Raw genomic sequence first — 19,012 nt, forward strand, 5'->3', positions numbered from 1 at the left:
AGTGACAGTATTACGAATAGTGAATCCTTGTCCTTGAGTAGATTGAGTAGAATGAATGAGATGAAGTGATAGAGATTCAGAACAGACTAAAATAGTCAGAGTAATAGGACGAGTGAAATAATACAATCCAGAAATAGCAATGATCGTGTGAAGAGCAGAATAGAAAGAAGAGAGAGATCCAGAGATAGTACAAGAAGAAGGATTGAGAATGAGTCCTTGAGGAAGAGGAGGAGTGATCATACAGTTTGTGATTCCATTCATATCAATTGTTAATGAGATTGGTTGTTGAGAAAGGAAGAATGAGGATGCAGGAAGAGAAACTGGATCTGGATTACAAGTCATGAACTGAAGTTCTTGGATACGGACATATACATCAGAATTATGAAAACTAACAGTAAATCTGATAGATTTGAAGAAAGAAAGATTATTGAATGACCACTGTTTCCATGAATACTCATTATAAGTCTGATCTGATTGAGACAATAGAGTCGTCCAGGAAGAGGTCCCAGAAACACTTCCTGCCATGGTAAATGAAGTTGGAGAAAAAGAAGGATTCCAAGTAAAAAATCGAATGGAATTGATAGAAGGTATAACATTAAAAAAAGTTTCAATCACATAGGCTGGAAGGGATGAAGAGGATATGACGGCATTATCAAACCAATCGAAGTTAAAAGCATTTTCAGGACTAGCAAAAGTTCCAGAAGCAGAGATAGAATGAGGAAATACTGAACAAATATTGGATTCTGTGATTCCAGAAGCACAAGAAATGAAACAATTGAAATCCACAAGTCTTTCAGTCATCGACATGAAGTGAAGCTCAACAGCCAAAATGGACACATCGATTCCTGCGTATACAGCAGGAAGAATGATTCCTCGATAATCAGCAGAAGAATATGAATTAGTAGCGAGAGTAGAATGAGTAATAACTCCTTGGGGCATATTGTCTTTGAATACTTCAATTCCATTGATATAAGCAATGATACCATGAGAATAGTAGAATTGAATATCGATAGAAGCCATTCCAGTGACTCCATTGAATGATTTCCTGAAGTACTGAGTATTATATGAAGTGATAGAAAAAGATCCGAGAATGATTGATATCCATTGATTATCATTGAATGAATTGGTATTCCAGAGAGAATGATAACTATCACTGTATCTCCAAGTATCATTCTTATTGATAGGAGAATACAAAGCAAATAGATAACTTTCTTCCACTTTACCCCCACTCAACGAGTTCTTGAATACAATATTATCATTAATATCATATAAAGATATCCATGCTCCCTGCCTCCACCCATCATTGAAGTTACTTCGCATAACTAGGGTGTATATATGATTGGCCGAAACATTCAAGCAAGTATCATTCACAAATTGCATATTTTTGTCCTTTTCACCATATTCAGGAGAAGAGAACAGCGTGGAAGATTCTGATACAATTAGGAATGACTCAGTCGATGCGGAGTCCCCAGTCATCATAATAATCTTGACATAGTCCTGATTCGACGAACATTGACTAGAATAAGAAAGAGAGACTACAGGTTAAAACAAAAAGAAGGACAAAACACAACAAACATCCTAGTATTACCAAGTTGAGACTAGAATGAGGACTCAGATACATAGTGACCGAGTTAGACTATAATAATATGAGAGTATTCGTTAAAATGAGTATAACAAATAGATGATGTCTATGGATCCTTTGATTTTATTAGTATGAAATCATGAGAGAGTATTAATGTGATTCGTATCTATAGTATTACCATTAGCATGACCATAAATGAAGAACGGAGTTCCCGTCATTCGAGTCAGTTAAGTATTTGTGTTTTCGTATGATACCTCATAATCATCATACCTTATTACAAATAACTGAACATGCATTCTTTCCGCTATTGTAAGAGATACATTATCGTTATCAAACAAACAATGTTATTGTACATACTCTTTAATAATAAAATCAATCACACGATCACAATCCTTATAGGTTGTCATGTATCCTAGCGAAATACGAACAGCTCCAGCCATAATTCCATGCACTTCAGTCAGGGCGGACTGATGGGTACAAGATCCCATATGACACTTGTGATTCCGAATCTGCTGAGCTACGTCTGCTTCTGACATGCCTACAGCAGCATATGCAGCACCAGGATTACAATGCCAGCCAGCACGCAACTATCCATAATACAATACCTCAATTCCAACATGAATTCGATTCTTGGCAGCCAACTCTTCGACTTGCGTAAACGGTACATAGGATCCGGTCGGTGTTACTATTATTGATAATCAAGCTATACGGATACATATGTTAACTGTAACAATTGGACCTTGCCATTCGGAACCGGATGCATGATTTCCATACACGACAACAACAGGTTTTCCATTATGGTGATGGATACGAATCAACTGATTATATCTATATTCAAGATCAGTTTCTATTGGTACAGATAATGTGCAACAATCGAGGTATGACGATTGATGGCTTCAATTCCTCCCACTTCTCGCAACGCATCGAATCCATACTTCAAACTCAAAATGCCCAAGAAATTAGGCGTGCCATCTTCAAAGCGACGAGCTGTGTCAGTAGGAAGTCGATGATCTCCAGTGGTCGTAACAGTTTGAAGAACACTACCTCCTCCATAGTACACCTTATTCAAAATCTGACCACTGTCCTTTCGGATCAACAGTGCTCCAATTCCAGTAGGGAATCCAAACAACTTATAAAACGATAGTACTACAAAATCAGCTGGATATTTAGAAAGATCAAAATCGTGTGTAGGAGCATAAGCAGCAATATCCAACAACACATACCAACGACCCGTACAATCAAACTTATTTTTCCCTTGGATGTTGGAAATCCATTCTTTGGGGAAGATCTTCCCAGAAAAGTTTTCTTCCAGTGGATACGCAAAGAGGTTATTAATCTCCTCCTCAGTATCTTTCTCACCGCTAGAGGCGCGACAAGCAGATTCGACATCTGTACTATTCACAACATGAAAACTTGCTCCATTTTGGAGAGCTATTTCACGAATCCCAAGAACAGAATTGTGATTCTCTCTCAAATAATAGAAGTTGGATTTCTTGGTCCATGGAAACGATTCTCCTATCAAATGAAGACTTGCAGTAGCACCTGAGGTGAACACAACATCGTATGTCTTGCTGTCGGTATGGAACCACTCAAGAACAATTCGTCTAGCTTCCTAGTTATCAAAATGACAAATATCAACAACTTCTGTTTTCACTTCTGAATTCTTGCTTGCAGGACTATTGCTGTGGGTATTTCCATACGGATGATTCTTGATGTCGTCCATAACCTTACTAATCTGGGAATCACGATACTGACCGGCACCTACATATTACATAAAAGCAAATCAGGAACCAGTATAGTCCACATAAACAGAATCTTGAAAACGAGAAAAGTCACGATCTCGGAGAGAATCCAAAAGCCCATTATATCCATAACTATTGGATGAATACAAAATTATACAAGCGTACTCTTTATGTTCGTCCTGCCTAAATCGTCGACCGTTAGCATTGTTCTTTATGGTTGTTGAAGTATTTGTATTTGTGTCTCCCCATCTCTTAAACGACTGAGTTGTGAAAGGAGAGAAATTTATACAGCAATTTCACATGCTCCCATGATCATCAAGCAAACAGACAACACCATTAGCAATCGATACTCCATATCTCTGCTTAACATAACACAATGAAAAACAAATGTGGAGTAGAAATCATTGTTCTTCAAAAACACGAAAAACTATGTCACTATAACCAACTTAAACATGGCTTTCAAGTCCTTGAACACGTCTTTCTAACTGTTGCAACAGAGAGAAGCATTCTGGAATCTTGCAATTCGCAATTAGTTCTTCAATTGTACACACTGTATCTGGATCTGCATTACGCAGCGACTCCATTAATACATTCAAAATTTCCATTATTTCTGCCTTCGAAGAAGCAATGGCCAAATCCATTTCTCCTCGTAACTCCTCCGACTCCTGATGAATCATTGTCTGGAGCGATTCAAACGTTTCCGTCTTTCCGTGCATTACTGTTTGCAGTTGTTTCGATACCTCCTGTCCCCATTCCTCTACAGCCTGCTGAATTTGAGCCTTCCATGGCTGAGGACTACCACTTTCCGATTTCCTTAAAACATCAATATCCCGTGAGAGAGTATTGATCAAAGCAACATGACGGTCCTCTGCGGCTTTCATTGATTCTTCTTGTCTCACTTGATTGTCAGTGACTGTCTGTTTAAGTACATCCAGTTGTTGAGACAAACGAACGAAGCGATCTGAACACACTTCCGAATTCGTTACTACACGTTCCTTCAAACTCTTCTCATCCTCACATAATACCCGTAAGGTAGCTAGACTAGAAGCATCATCATCATTCTTTCCTCGACGCCCTCGTTTTCCAGAGCGTCCATCTCCTTCACTGCCATCCGTCATTTTAGCCAACATCTCTTTCACCATTGTTAGTTCATGGAGAAGAGCTTGTTGTCGAACATCCCAGTCATCGGTTAATGTAGCCATTTCAGTACTGATTGATGTCTGCTTGACAGATAACTGACTCTCAGAGTCACGTAGAGAAGAGAGTGTAGTTTGGAGGTATTGAACACTTTGCTGTAGCGAAGAAAAATCCTGAATGAACTTCTCCACCTCATGATAGCGAACTTCCAGAGTCTCCATCAACTGTTGATTCGTTTCCTGAGGATTGGTTCCTCCTATGAGTTCTTCGATACGCGCAACATCCTCTCGCATCGCCACCTTCTCTCGTTCCCAAGACTGTTGGAGTTCACTCTCAGACAACATAAGGTCCTTCCGAGTTTGCTCCAGCAGACTCTTCAGAGCCTCGTCACCTCGACTGATACTCTGACGAAGAAGTGTCTGCTCTGAAGTCACACGAACTACAGACTCCTGAACTCGTTGAATTTGAGCTTGTAATGAATCGATCTGACGCTTTGAGAGATCTGGAAGAGGTTCAGGAGCCTTTAGCGTCGAAACGGTGGTATTGGCACTCTCAGCAACACGTTGAGCCATTTCTGCCGTCGATTTGGCCTCATTTGCTGTTTGAATAGCGATCGAAAGACCAGGTTTCAAGGTTGCAATCTCGGATTGCATACTGGTTACAACCGCATCCACTTCCTTCTTCGTGGATGTGACATCTCCTTCAGTTGTACACATTCGTTGTTCCAGATCAGTAAGAGGATCATTCAAACTCGAAATATCATTTCTCAATCCAGATATGTCTGTAATAACTGAATTCAAATTCTCCTTGATTTCTGACAAATTGTGTTCAAGACAAATGATGGTATCCTTGTTATCATTCAATGTAGATTCGAATGAAGAGAGATTTGTGTTAGTATCCGTCATATTCTCTTGTAAGGCTTTCATCTCATTCTGCATCTCATTCACGGTCTTATGAAGATCTGAGTATTCCTCATCCACATTCACAAGGCGAGCCTCCAAAGTATTCAGAACTGATACAGGAATTGTCTCGTTAGCTGTCACATTCCGAGCTAAGGACACTGTAGTTGCATCAGCAACTCGTTTGGCTTCTTTCGACATGTTCAGTGATTCTTGGGATGCTTTTAATGACTCTTCTGATGACTGTACAAGTTGTTTGATACTGCCTTGAATAGAATCAATAACTTGATGAGTATGTGTTAAGTCTGTTTGCATATCATTGTGAATGGAAGTCAATTCTTCCTTCAGTGAATCCTGACTTCTCTTTGCTGCACTCAATTCTTCCTTCAGCGAAGTAGTTACATGGTTACTTAGGTTCATCTCAGTCTTTACCAAGTTCAATTCTTCCTTCAATGAATCCTGACTTCTCTTTGCTGCACTCAATTCTTCGTTCAGTGAATCCACTTCTTCTTTCATCGTGTTCATATCATCTCTTGCTGTGTTAATTTCTCCCTTCAAGGAATCTACTTCTTCTTTCACAAAATCCTGACTTCCCTTCACTGAATCAATCTCACCCTTCACGGCAGTTAGATCACTCTTCACTGAGTTCACTTCTCCTTTCACTGAACCAACCTCATCCTTCACTGAGTTCATTCCCTCATTTACAGAGTCCAGTTCTTGCTGCATAGCGTCAAGTTCTCCTTTCACTGAATTGACATCACTTTTCACCGAGTCCACTTCTCCCTTCATTGAACTCATTTCATCTTTCACAGAATTCAAATCTGCTTTAAATAACCTCAGTTGATCTGCGGTAGAATCAGTTTCATGTTTACAAACCATTTCTCCCTTTACAGAGTCCAGACCTCCTTTCACAGAATCAACTCCTCCTCTCAGTGAGTCCATATCACACTTAAGAGAACTTACTTCTCCTTTCACTGACTGTAAATCACCCTTCATTGGATCTATACTTCTCTTCATTGATTCTATATCACTCCGAAGAGAGTTAATCTCATCATTCATTGAATTAGCTCCATCCTTCACTGAACTCACTTCTCCTTTCACTGAATCCAATCCTTCTTTCACTACACTTACTTCTCCCTTCATAGCATCGATTCCATTCATCAACATATCCATTTCTCTCTTCATAGAACTCATTTGATCCAGAGTGGAATCAGTTTCACTCTTAAGAGTCATTTCTCCCTTCATAGAACTCATTTCTCCCTTCATGACATCCAATCCTCCTTTCACAGTCTCAAGTCCTCCCTTCACAAAATCCATATCACTCTGAAGAGAACTCATATCATCTTTCATAGCATTGACATCAACGTGGACCGAACTCAAATCATACTTCAAATCATTCACATTATTCCTAATCTCTTCAACTTCTTTCATTACTGAATCGACATCACCATGGAAAATCACACCTCCTCTTATATCATTCATGTCACCCTTCATCCATTCAATAGAATCTCTCAATCCATTTATTCGTACTTGGAAATCATTCAAATCACCTTTCACTTCATTCATCTCTCCGTTGAATTCTTCCTTCAAAGAGATGGATTCTCGTTCATTATCTTTTTTCATCTGCTCCACTGTATTTCTGAATTCATTCATTTCTTCTTGTACTGATTCTATATCAGTCTTCATATGACCAATATTGATGTGAATGGACCTCAGTTCTGTCACTTCTTCATTCAGTCCACTCACATCATTCTTAGTTTGATTCATACTCTCATGAAGATTTGTCCAATCATCTTTCATTTCATTCAAATTCATGTTGACTGAACTCAGTTCTCTTTGAATTGAATTCATTTCTTCTTTCATATCACTTTCAATTTGAGCCTTAAGTCCGTCTACTTCACTTTTCGTTCCATTCGCATCACTCTCAATTCGCTTTTTCAATTCATCAACTTCACTTTTCATTCCATTCGTATCACTCTCAACTTGCTTCTTCAATCCATCAACCTCACTCTTCACACCATTCACATCATCACTAAGAAGAGAATGATCACTCTTCATACTCTCTAATTGGGTTTCTAAAGAACCCAATACATCAAGGGACACATAGTTATCCTTTGATGTATTCAACGTTTGGATATCTTGGCTCATTTGTATCAAATCGTCCTTCATAACATCCATTTCCTCCTTCACATGAACCACCTCACCATTCAGCTCTCCTGTATCATCTTTCATAATTAGTACTTCTTCCTTGACAGTACTCAATTCTCCTTTCAATTGATTCATTCCATCTTCTATTACACTCACTCGATCCTCCACATCTGTCAAGTCATCTTCTACTCCATCAATCCGTGTTTTCATTCCACCTAACTCTTTCAGTGTATTCATTACATCCAGCTTCGTATCAGTTACACTCTTCTTCACTTCATCCACAATTGTCTTCGCTTCTACAGTACTTCGAATCGTATCTTCACTCATACGACGAGCTTCCTCAGCACCTTTCACTGCCTCCTCAGCCATCTTCTTTGCAGTTTCCATATCGCCAGAGGCCGATTGTATCTCTTCATTCATTTCCTCCATCTGTTTCTCCAACTCTCTCATACTCTGCATCGTATTGTCAATCCGTGTTTTCACAGTCTCCACCTCACTCAACTGTTTTTCAACCTTCGTCAATCGAGTATCCATTTGAAGAGTCTTATTCCTCTGCATCATTCCTTCACTATTCAGATTCTCCACACGTTGAGTGACATTATCCATTGATGACTCCAACTCACTCACACGATTTGTAAATTGTGAAGTTTGATCATTCAATTCAGATGTAAGCTTACGTTTCGTATCATCTAACTCACTCTTCAGATCCAAGAGTTGTGTATACACCATGCCAACATCATTCTCTTCAGTGTCCTGAGGACTAGCTGATACTTGAATATGTCCATTTGAATTCTCCTCCAGTTTGTCAAGTCGCTCACTGGTGTCTTCACTTGATACTCTCAATTCGTTAATGTCATTGCGAATTGTCTGAAAGCGAGTTGACAGAATCCTTATTTGGTCAACGAGACTTGTATTTGAAGTCCCAGCATTCATTCCAATCACATGACGCAAAGAATCCACTTGTTCTGTTACTTGAGTTAACTGCATCGATGAAAAAGCCGCATTATCTGGTGTTTCTTGCGTAATAACTGCTGTTGTGAGATTACTCACAGTAATCTTCACTGTCTCCAATTCAGCCTCTGCAACAGCCAACTGTTGACGTAGCTCCTCCATTGCACTCAGGAAAGACTGCTCAGAAGCATTCACTTTCTTACGAAGAAGAGCTAACTCATTTGAACTCCTTGTAGAAGAAGAGGCAGGATCATTGGAATCAATTGAAGTTACACTGTTGTAAATCGTGGAACCTCGCATCATCTCCATTTCATCACGTAAATCCTGGAGTTCTTGCATAATCACCTGATTTATTACTACAGAAGAATTGTGAGAATCACGAGAATTTAAACTATCACGAATACTACGCCGAAAATGAACATCTGGAACTGTAGAATCTGACATATTTGATGGACGAGGCATAACAAGACTGATCCCTTCAATCATCTTTAGAATATCTGTACGTTCCAAGTGCAGTTTTCGAACTGTCGTATGGTTCGAAAGAATGGATCCTCGCAGTGTCAACGCATAATGAGTCCACTGATCGTCAAGTCCTTCTTTCTGCTATAGATCAAAAGAAGGACAACAAAGTAACAAGAACCTCCATAACGACTTGCTGCAGAAGACAATTCTCACATACAACGAGCTCGTGGGTTTGACCACGAAAATCGACAGTTACAAAGCATTGCTTCAATTTCTTGTATATTTCGATCACAGAAGACGGACCTACTTTGGCTTCAAGAAAAGATTTCCCTTCATTGACTACCTTTCCATCAATTACTATACACATATCATTGGGCGCTAATCGAATTTCATCCTAAATCCTTATGCTTAGCGAATTACTCTACGCTCAAATACTGTTTCAACCAACCGATCTTAGTCGAGTCATTATAGGAAACAGGATATTCCTTGTTGTTGAAAATCACAGATAAACGTCCTGTTACCATTCTATTGCCAAAAAACCGTTGACAAGAAATAGTATCTATTTTGGGAATTCAAAGGAATATCATAGATATCTTTTATAAGGAGCCTATCAACCTTATATAGCAGAATATAGACACAAAGTCAGTCCTTATGGCAACTATTGAGATAACACGTCGAACAATCCAAACCTCATCAATCATACAGACAACTCCTAACGACTTCCTTAATATGAGTTGGACTGAAATAGAAGGTGTTGATTCTGCTTGTCAACATAACCGTGGTTTTTCGATCGTTTCAGTTCGTTTCTTTCCAGAATCACAAAACCATTACTCTTGCATCTCTCTATTACCTTTGGAAAGTATTTTCCTTTATCTAGTAGTAGACTTGCTTGTAGTACTGTTGTTTTCTTTTTTCGTTGTATTTCGTTTTTGTCATTTATCCGTTGCTATTCTATTGAAATGAGTTCGTCTCCGAACTATTCTCAACATGGGGAAGTTTCCGTGGAAAAGGAAAGAAGAATTCTGTAGGAACTAAGAGTTGACAAGTGACAGCGATAGAGCCTTGTATGATGGTTCAATTCTCATCGAGCAGTTGATGAGCCAATTTCAGAAGTGTTTGAAAGGTCGTTGTGAGGATGTCGATTTTTTCATATATCCTGTTAAAAGTGGTGTGTTTTGAACGGGTGATCCTTAATGTGAACGTCCCACAAAGTGAACCATTACTGTAAGTTGGTTTTCCAAAAGTTCTATGCAACCCATGATTTTGCCCCATACAGATATACTGTATGCTCAGATCATGGTGCTGAGTTTTAGGACGTTGCGTTAGCAAGTTGCTACTTGGTTCTGAAGATCCAAGATTCTCAACGAACGTTATCTCATAAGATTGAGAGATTTCTAAAGGATACGCAGGAGGTATGGTCAAAGATGGAGCCGAAGGAGGAGAGATGTATGGATAACCAAACTGTGAAAGGTTCCTAGTTGCCTCTACTTCTAGAGAATGAATGAAATGGTATACAGACTACCAAGAATGGAATGCATTCTTTTTGCCGGAATCAACTTTGATTTACGGCTAGACATCCCCCACAATTACGTGAATAAGATGTGTAAGAAGGCATTCGGTAGTGTCGTGTTGTTGTCTACCTATCAGTAGAACTCACCCCCACCAAAGTCGATGCACTCTTTGAACAAACGAAAAGTACCTCAGGGAAATCGCAAGGAGTTTCCGACTGTATACGCTATTTTTTACGTTTTTGGTATTGGTAATTGTGTGTTCTCAACAGCAGTTTGAATTCTGCTTTGTGTGTTGAGTATCCTCCTGATCTGATAGCGGCTGCTGCTTTACACTATGCGGTAGAGGTTACTGGATTGGCTTCTCGACCTGAATATCATTCAGGTTGGGAACAGGAAGTGGGTTTGACTGAGCCCATACTTCGAGGTAAGATTGAGAATATGCGATAAGGAACAGCGATTCTCTCACGTCGAAAGGAGATTTCAGAGTGTGTACGACGTCATGAGGCGAAGAGGCGAAGTGTGGCTGAGACAGGTTCGCCATTGACGCCTCGAGGAGCTGTTGTGCGTGATCGAAATCATAGTAGTGAATCAGAAGCCAAGCGAGTGCGTATGGAAGTGTCTGTATCGCGTCCAACTGTTTCAGCTCAACCAGCCCCAGCTCTCCACAAGCCATCGCCTATTCCTCCTACATCAGCACCTACTCCACTCATTTCAGCACCTGCTCCACTTGTGTCAGTACCAGCTCCTCTCACATCAACACCAGCTCCTTTGATAGCTCCTATTCCTCTACATTCAGCATCGAAGCCATCATCAAACACTCCACAGCCGCTGATTCCATCGACTCCTCTCCCTCTCGTTCCTCAACCACTCACAGAAGTAGCACAGCCTCTTCTACCAGTGGATTCTCAGTCGTCTAACATTCCACTCACAGTAGTGGATTCTCAGTCATCAAATACTCCACTCACAGTAGTGGATTCCATCCCAACACCTCTCTTTTCGGCTTCTGCTTCTACACAACCAGATCCTCTATTAACTGTGCCTTTTGGCCTGTATGAGAAGGAGGAACAGTTTCCTGAACAGATGTAATCGATTCTCAGAAGCTGTAACAACTAGAAAGAGACAGTATGATGGTGGAAAAGAGAATCGGTTCTTTGATTCGTATGGACGTGGAGTCCGAGACAAAGAGTTGTTCGTCTCTGCTATGGGATGAACTGGATCTGTTAAATTATGCAATCGTTGTATTGTACTGTACAATATCTCGTTGTGTTTGTTCTCCACAATCGAAAACCAGGGACATGAGTGTTTCGCGTGTATACGCGGATGTCGTCGAGAAAATGCCTCCTGATTATTCAGACTACGAAGCCGTGACCATTGACTGGATGTCGTGTTGTAGTGTGTTTCATGATGATTTAGGAGTCCAGAACGCTTCCAGATTGTTCGAAAGGTTGGAAAGGGGAAATATAGTGAAGTATTCAAGGGAATCGACATGGAAACAAATGAACCGGTGGGAATCAAATATCTCAAACCAGTACGACCCAAGAAAATATTGAGGTACACATTTTTGAGGTTTATTATGGGTAGAGAGGTAAAGATCATGAAACAACTCGCAGGAGGTCCTTCTATTCTTCCAGTAATTAAAATGTGGTCAAAATAATGATTAGCTTCTTGGTTGTGTTGAGAACCCCGAGACAAAGGCTCCTAGTCTCATTACTACATGGGTCGAATCCAAAGATTTCAAAGTCAGGTAGCCTATGAAGTTTTCATGCGTAGGAATTCTATCCCAGTCTATCTGACTACGATCTTCGCTATTACTTCTATAAGATCCTCCTTGTATGAATTTATTTCTCTTCTCATCTTCAGGGTCTAGACTATTCCCACAGTCATGGTATTATTCATCGAGATATCAAACCGCAGAATATTCTGATTGATCACCGAAAACGTGATGTTTATATTATTGATTGGGGTCTTGCAGACTACTACAAGCCAAGTAGGTCTATTGGATCTCTCTTAGGTAGACAACAAACTCGTGATTCGAGTAAGTACTCGAAATTATAAGGGACCTGAGTTACTAACAAATGACTATGTAGGGATTTGTTAGGAACACGAGCTGTAGTACTATGACTATTCTCTAGATATTTGGTCTTTATCATGTATGTTAGCAGCAGTTGTTTTTAACCGAACCCCATTTTTCCGTGGAAAGGACAATTATGATCAATTACGGAAGATTGAAGAAGTACTTGGTAGTGAAGATTTACGACAGTATATCAAGAAGTACAAACTCCAAATCCCAAAGGAGGCAGCAAAGCTTCTTTCAGAAAGTAAGAAGCAGCCATGGAGTTCGTTTGCTCCCTACGGGGTGAAGAAGTTCTTGAACGAGGATCTGTACGATTATTTAGAGAAAACACTTGTTTATGATCGTGAAGTGGGAGTGAATGGAATGATTCATTGTAGAAACGTTTGACAGCGAAGGAAGCGATGAATCACAAATATTTTGATCCAGTTCGAAGCGATATTGAAAAGGAAATGCTGCAAGGCAATCATTCTGTAGGTATGCTCAAGGACTCTCACTATAGACAACCCATATGGACCAACAGTCCAAACGACGAAAGACTGAAACAGATTCAGGTGTTTGTAACAGACAACAACAAAACATTACGTTCATTACACTAAACAACTGACTTAGTGGCCTCCAGAAGAAGGATATCCACAGAAGGTCTTCCAAGTATCATAAATCCACCACTGGAGACCCGTCAAGGTACCAATCATCAGAATACGAGTAGCCAGACCGTTCCAGCATCCCTTCCAACCCAAGATCTTCATAGCCTGCATCATTGAAATCTTTTCAGCTGAGTTGTTCATCTTAGAAACACATGAATCGAAGGGATGAGAGACAAGAGCACAGAACATACCAGCAATGTATCCAGAAGCGAATGTAATCGTCAACTGCATAGCCTTGCTGTATGACTCACGAGGCTTGGTGAAGCAATACTTGTAGAACAGACCCACAATGTTCTCGAATGTAGCAAACTTCACAATAGTGTAAGGAATCTGACGACACCACAGAGGCACAATTCCCTTCCAAAGAGCCTTTGTTCCCTCTCCAGCAGTGATCTCCTTCATAGCAGGTCCCAACTTGGTAGGGAAGTTGGCCTCCACGGGAGTTGTCTGAATACGCACCTTCGTAGCTTCCATGGGGCACAGGAAGATATCGGCGAAGAACTCAGCTGAAGCAGAAGCTGACACATAAATTGTATTCTTCCAGTGCTTCGCTCTCTCAGCTCCCATCAGATTAATGTACACATCCTTGAACATCTCATAACCACCAAACTTGAAGAATCCCTGCATGGCATAACCGAAGCAAGTAGGTTGCCAGCCTCTGTAGATACCATTACGGTTCCAACCCGTCTTCGCAGTCTTCTTCAGTCCATCCCACAGAGAAGTGTACATACCAGGGTTCGTCTGACGACGGCACTTCACCAGATCCAGAGGAGTGATGAACGTGTGGGTGGTTCCACAAGAAAGTACTCCTCCCATAAAGCAAGTGCTATAGAACTTGGCATCGTGCTTAGGAGCATCGGTGACCTTCAATGTCTGAAGAGAGTTACTGCTAAACATTCGTAACAAAAAACAATGGTTCAAGAGAAAAGGGGGTTCACAGCGGTTTAATACAGAAATAAAACCAGTATAATGTCTGAATCTGGAGATTCAAACCGGCTGAGTCCATTCATCGATAGTTGATGTAATAGAACGAAATAGTATAGAATAAAAGGCAGAAGAGTCTACAACTAAAGACGAATGCATGTTGAATCATATGTATTGTTTCAATAGAAATCGCAAAAACAATCCATTTAAAATCAATAGAACTGAGAACTATCTTATCAACCAACATTTTTCTTGTGATTCCCTCCAAGTATCGCTCTTTATGACATTTTTGAATTTATAGTGTTCACTGGGTCCAGTCTTTTGGAGCAGAAAAGATATGCGGAGAATCTCGAGAGTATCGAGTCAAAACTTCGAAAGAAAACAATATTCGTCCCGACAATTGATGAAGATGTGAAACTCCAGGTAGATTTGTGATCAAGAGAGGAATTGATACTCTAGCTTCGTGCTTGTGGTGAACCCATTTGTTTATTTGGAGAGGGACCTGCAGACCGAAGAGAGCGTTTAAGACATGTATTAGACACCAAATCGTTTTCGGAGGAAGATATTTCACTACAGAGAGAAATTCTAGGTCTGAAAGACGATGGAAGAGATGAAGATAACGAGCCAAAGGAAACTGTATACACGCGTGCTGATCCGGCATTGATTGCAGCAAGGAAACAGATATTCGCTTTTTCAGTAAAACGGTATTTTTTGTAAGATGTGTTTTATTTCTAGCTGTCAAAAGCGTTTAGCGAAACAAAGAGAAGAAGAAGCCGATCTTCAAAAACTAGCAGAGAATGAGATCGCTGTAAAGGGATTATGGGACAAATATAGTGTATGATATGATTTTTATCTTTCCTGTAGAACCTGTTTGTGGAGAGTTCGCAATTTGGATCGGAGCGACCCATTTCCTGTTGTAGAGTGAACTCAACAAATCCTAATTTCCCATCGAGTCTGCTAGCAACAGGTTGTTTTGGAGGAGAAGTCCGTTTATGGAGTTTAGCGAAAAGTACACAGCTTCACTCCTGGAAAGCACATTCAGATCGTGTTTGTAGTATTGCATGGAGTCCTTTATCCACTCTAACATGCTCTGCTACGGGTGAGGTTGATGGACAGAATTCAGGAGTTATTCTGGCTACAGCTTCTTCAGATAGTAAGTGAATACTGAATACAATAAGACGAAGAAACAGCTCGATTGTGGGGGTACTCACAGAATGCACCTGTATTGCTACAAACACTCTCAGGTCATATGAATCGTGTATCTGCTGTTGCTTTTCATCCAAGTGGTAGGTTGTGTGTTGGAGAATTGATGGAAGGATTGTACTGTGGAACTGTTAGTTATGATACATCGTTCCGATTTTGGGATGTAGAGACAGGTCAGCAGTTACTGTTACAGGATGGGCATGCTCGTGAAGTGATGGGAATTGATTTCCAGTGTGATGGGAGTGTCGTTGCAACAAGTGATCAATCAGGCGTGTGTCGGATTTGGGATTTGAGAACAGGAAGAAGTATCTCTGTGCTACAAGTAGGAGTAGAAAGAGGGATGAATGGTAGGGTCATGTGAAAGGAATGTTAAGTTGCCGTTTCTCTCCGAATGGGTTTCAGGTAACTGTTCGGGATGCATTTTGATGTGTAGTTTGCTACTTCGGGTGATGATAATACGATCAAGATTTGGGATTTACGGAAACAGAAATCCATCTACACGATTCCTGCACATAATAGTGTTGTTCCTGATATTGCTTATGATACAACGGGAGAATTCCTTGTTTCTGGTTCCTTCGATCGAACTGTGAAAGGTACATAATAGCGTTGGATTTTTATATTTTAGTCTGGTCAACACGAAACTATCGTTGTTTGAAGACTCTCGAAGGACATGACAGCCGAGTGTCAGGTGTGGATATTCTAACAAATAAAGTGGGAGTCGTATCTTGTTCTCATGATAAAACGTGGAAATTGTGGTCATATGACGAGTTGTGCGTTTGTTTGTTAGTTATTTTCGTTCTCCACAACTCCAGGAGACTCTCAACAAATTTTGCGTCCTATGAATAAGACAAAACAGTCACAGCCCCTAAAACGAAGCGTATGATGTAAGAATGGAGAATGAACGTATAGTGTGACTATACAGTTCCAGATTATTTGTCTTCCGAAGACAAAAAGCGAAGGCGAACAGAACCAGACCAAATAAAGAGTGGATACATTTTGGTACCAACGCTCTCTCTTTGTCCACCCAATCCTTCATTTTTGCCTTTACAATACAATTCTGTAGCATGCTGTCAACAGTACCTTAGTCCGTATGTGCACCAAGGCTTAGTCTATGAAGATGCCGCACTTCGAGAGAATTATTCCGCTTTCTGGTCTATGGTACCACCCCTAATACATTCAGTAGATCAAAGTCGCCGTAATCGAGACTATGGCGAGATGAGTTCATATTCGACATCAACTTCTGTAGGAATCGAAAATAGTCTATATAAGATGATTCCTCCTCCTCCGAGCTTTCCCATTATCAATCCTGTTGTATATAGCAACAATTGTGATGTGGGTACTCAGGATCTAGAGTATATCTCTACTACTGACTTTCGTCTTCTTAATACCCGTACTACTCCTGTAATTAGCATTCCTCGTCCTTCGTCACCTTTGTATCCGTTATCTCCTCAGGATTTGATTCCGTCACTTATCCACTCGCCAGCAGTCAAAGGATGTGATAACTTGAAGGGTGATTCATTTCGAATGAGTTCTCCTTCGTCAATGTATGTGTCGTCATATGGTGATACGAAATTGAATGATGACAAACTCTATGTAATTGGTTTCACATGGAATCCAGAACCTGTTCGTGGAGCCTTTGAGGACGATCCCTGGATTATTTAATATGATTTCCATTGTATATTACTTGGCTATTGTGTTCTGTTTTGTTTATACTCCAACAAGGAGTAATAATCTTTGGAATCCTTCTTTATTTGTTTCAACAAACGTATTGGCTTGATAGGAGAGAATGGTAATCCTTCTCTTTCCTCCATATTGTACCAACTCGTTGCAGATATGGAGCAACAAAAGAAAACACCTCAAAAGGAGAGAAATGTCTTCGGATGATGAAAAGAGAGAAACTGTTCAGTTCCCATGGTTATTGGCAGAAATGGATGGTGAGTAGAAAAAACTAATTTCAACCTGTCAACGATGTTCAGTCTTCTGAAGTCTTCTACCATGGTGGTTCCTGTAAGAATTGTCAGGTACCTAAGTGATTGCTAGAAGACCGCAACTTTCATGCGTTCTGTTTACACTGGAACTGTGAAATGGTTCAACAACAAGAAGGGGTATAGTTTGTTTGTTGACTGTGACGTTCAGATACGGTTTCATTATTCCTGATGCTAATCCCGACTTCTCGACTGATGGTAAGAGTATAGATTATCGAATTATGTTTAGTGTTTGTCCACCAGACAGCTATCAAGTCTAGCGGATTTAGATTTCTGAAGGAGGGAGAAAAGGTAGAAGAATATGTATGGTGTTATTTATAGGTTGAGTTTGATATTACTGATGGCGCCAAGGGTAAGGTAGCCAAGGATGTTTGTGCTCCTGGGGGTCTTCCTATCAATCGCGTTCTTGTTTAATTCATTTACATCAGGCTATGTGTTTCGATAGAATTTGATTGTTGTGAACAAACATGTCAAACATAGAGTACAAGCAACATTAACAATTATCACGGAACCGCTTCGAATCTATAGTTTGTGAACCATTTTGATCCCGTTTCTGTATCCTTAGAGGAGGAAGTGATAGAGGAGAGACGGGTTCAGTTGGAAGGACGACTAAATCGCCTTCATCTCCATTACTCACCATAGTGACCTTGCCAATATCAATTCGAACCCGTTCTAAATGATAATCAATATCAGGATGTATAGCGTTCTTCACCGATTCTTCAATTCCTCGCTCAATCGCTCCCAACAACCGTTTCTCCACTCTTTCGGCAAGATTCTGTTTCTCTAAGATATTTTCTTTCTCACTATCACTCTCAATTTGTTCTTTGATAGGTTCCAACGGAGTAGATTCCGTGATAGTATGACGATTTCGAAATGTTGCTGAGGCTTCGATTTTCCTTGCTAGAACCTCGTTTATCAATTGTAGGGATACCACATCCTGTGGATTCGCAGATTCAGCGACACGATTCCGATACGTCTTGCATAATGATAACAACTCTGCTAGATCCATAGATTCTAATTCTTTCCCTTGAATATGCGACACTCTTCTTTCATGCATACTCTCTCCCTCAGTATAACTATTGGTTGTTGAAGGAGTTCCATAACTTGCATCATCGCCATCCACATTTGTTCCAGAAGGTATATCCCCAGGTGACGTAGTTCCATCCAAATCAGCAATAATCTGTTTGTCATTGTTCCTTCAAATAATTACACTTATCGATTGATTCATTACTTCCTCGATATTGCTCCCAGAACCGTTTTCATGGTTCATAATGAGATCACTTGATTTAACAGATGTTGAGTATTTTGGTACAGAAATAGAATTCCTATCAAGTTCAATTTGAATACTCCCTCCCATTTTCGTGTCTGATTCTTTGCAGATCCTCTGTATATTATATTTTCACTCCTTTCCCACTTCTGTGTCTGAAGTTATATCCCTCGACAGATTCAGAGCCGATAAAGATGGATTTAGTTTACCCTCGGTTTGTATACGTTCCATTCAACGAAAAGCAAGAAACGTGTTGGAATGTCTACAAATGAATGATATTCTGATAGGTTGCTGGTCCTCTCTTTTATCATTTTCACTCATTGAATTGCTGTATTACTCGATACAGAGCGATATCAATCAAAGACGGAAATCGCGGTTTTCGTCGTTTCTTTGCGGTATTAGGAATAGATGTGAATTACTCAACTATCCACCGAATGGCTCTGAATATTGAATCAGTCCTTGGAGACAAGGCTCAATTCCTCA

At 40.2% G+C, this 19,012-nt stretch overlaps 6 protein-coding genes across 6 annotated transcripts; 3 read left to right on the plus strand and 3 right to left on the minus strand.

Annotated features, from left to right (window-relative positions):
- Nucleotides 1–1,926: 1,926 nt before the first annotated feature.
- JH06_3939 (cysteine desulfurase selenocysteine lyase) lies at nucleotides 1,927–3,529 on the minus strand (the record flags this gene model as incomplete). The annotated part of the gene is given in 7 exon segments (XM_014670834.1): nucleotides 1,927–2,169; nucleotides 2,188–2,267; nucleotides 2,292–2,410; nucleotides 2,440–3,194; nucleotides 3,225–3,343; nucleotides 3,374–3,503; nucleotides 3,521–3,529. The coding sequence occupies 7 exon segments, from the start codon at nucleotides 3,527–3,529 to the stop codon at nucleotides 1,927–1,929; spliced, it is 1,455 nt and encodes a 484-aa protein (XP_014526320.1).
- A 241-nt stretch (nucleotides 3,530–3,770) lies between these two features.
- JH06_3940 (hypothetical protein) lies at nucleotides 3,771–8,945 on the minus strand (the record flags this gene model as incomplete). The annotated part of the gene is made up of 2 exons (XM_014670835.1): nucleotides 3,771–8,815; nucleotides 8,867–8,945. 2 exons carry the CDS (start codon nucleotides 8,943–8,945, stop codon nucleotides 3,771–3,773), a joined length of 5,124 nt encoding a protein of 1,707 aa, XP_014526321.1.
- Nucleotides 8,946–11,766: 2,821 nt separating this feature from the next.
- JH06_3941 (casein kinase 2 protein) lies at nucleotides 11,767–12,893 on the plus strand (the record flags this gene model as incomplete). The annotated part of the gene is given in 8 exon segments (XM_014670836.1): nucleotides 11,767–11,816; nucleotides 11,846–11,998; nucleotides 12,014–12,062; nucleotides 12,094–12,171; nucleotides 12,203–12,262; nucleotides 12,293–12,419; nucleotides 12,448–12,515; nucleotides 12,546–12,893. 8 exon segments carry the CDS (start codon nucleotides 11,767–11,769, stop codon nucleotides 12,891–12,893), a joined length of 933 nt encoding a protein of 310 aa, XP_014526322.1.
- A 218-nt stretch (nucleotides 12,894–13,111) lies between these two features.
- On the minus strand, nucleotides 13,112–13,777 carry JH06_3942 (mitochondrial phosphate transporter; the record flags this gene model as incomplete). The annotated part of the gene is made up of 1 exon (XM_014670837.1): nucleotides 13,112–13,777. The coding sequence occupies one exon, from the start codon at nucleotides 13,775–13,777 to the stop codon at nucleotides 13,112–13,114; it is 666 nt and encodes a 221-aa protein (XP_014526323.1).
- Nucleotides 13,778–15,323: 1,546 nt separating this feature from the next.
- On the plus strand, nucleotides 15,324–16,939 carry JH06_4898 (U4 U6 small nuclear ribonucleoprotein PRP4-like protein; the record flags this gene model as incomplete). The annotated part of the gene is given in 7 exon segments (XM_014670838.1): nucleotides 15,324–15,599; nucleotides 15,629–15,679; nucleotides 15,711–15,870; nucleotides 15,903–16,051; nucleotides 16,065–16,154; nucleotides 16,187–16,361; nucleotides 16,386–16,939. The coding sequence occupies 7 exon segments, from the start codon at nucleotides 15,324–15,326 to the stop codon at nucleotides 16,937–16,939; spliced, it is 1,455 nt and encodes a 484-aa protein (XP_014526324.1).
- A 208-nt stretch (nucleotides 16,940–17,147) lies between these two features.
- On the plus strand, nucleotides 17,148–17,676 carry JH06_4897 (hypothetical protein; the record flags this gene model as incomplete). Its single annotated transcript, XM_014670839.1, has 6 exons — nucleotides 17,148–17,191; nucleotides 17,254–17,284; nucleotides 17,318–17,382; nucleotides 17,414–17,460; nucleotides 17,492–17,553; nucleotides 17,584–17,676. 6 exons carry the CDS (start codon nucleotides 17,148–17,150, stop codon nucleotides 17,674–17,676), a joined length of 342 nt encoding a protein of 113 aa, XP_014526325.1.
- Between the last annotated feature and the right edge of the window lie 1,336 nt (nucleotides 17,677–19,012).

This window comes from Blastocystis sp. subtype 4 (assembly GCF_000743755.1).
Source record: "Blastocystis sp. subtype 4 strain WR1 chromosome Unknown seqid_0222, whole genome shotgun sequence".
Lineage (NCBI taxonomy): Eukaryota > Bigyra > Opalinata > Blastocystidae > Blastocystis > Blastocystis sp. subtype 4.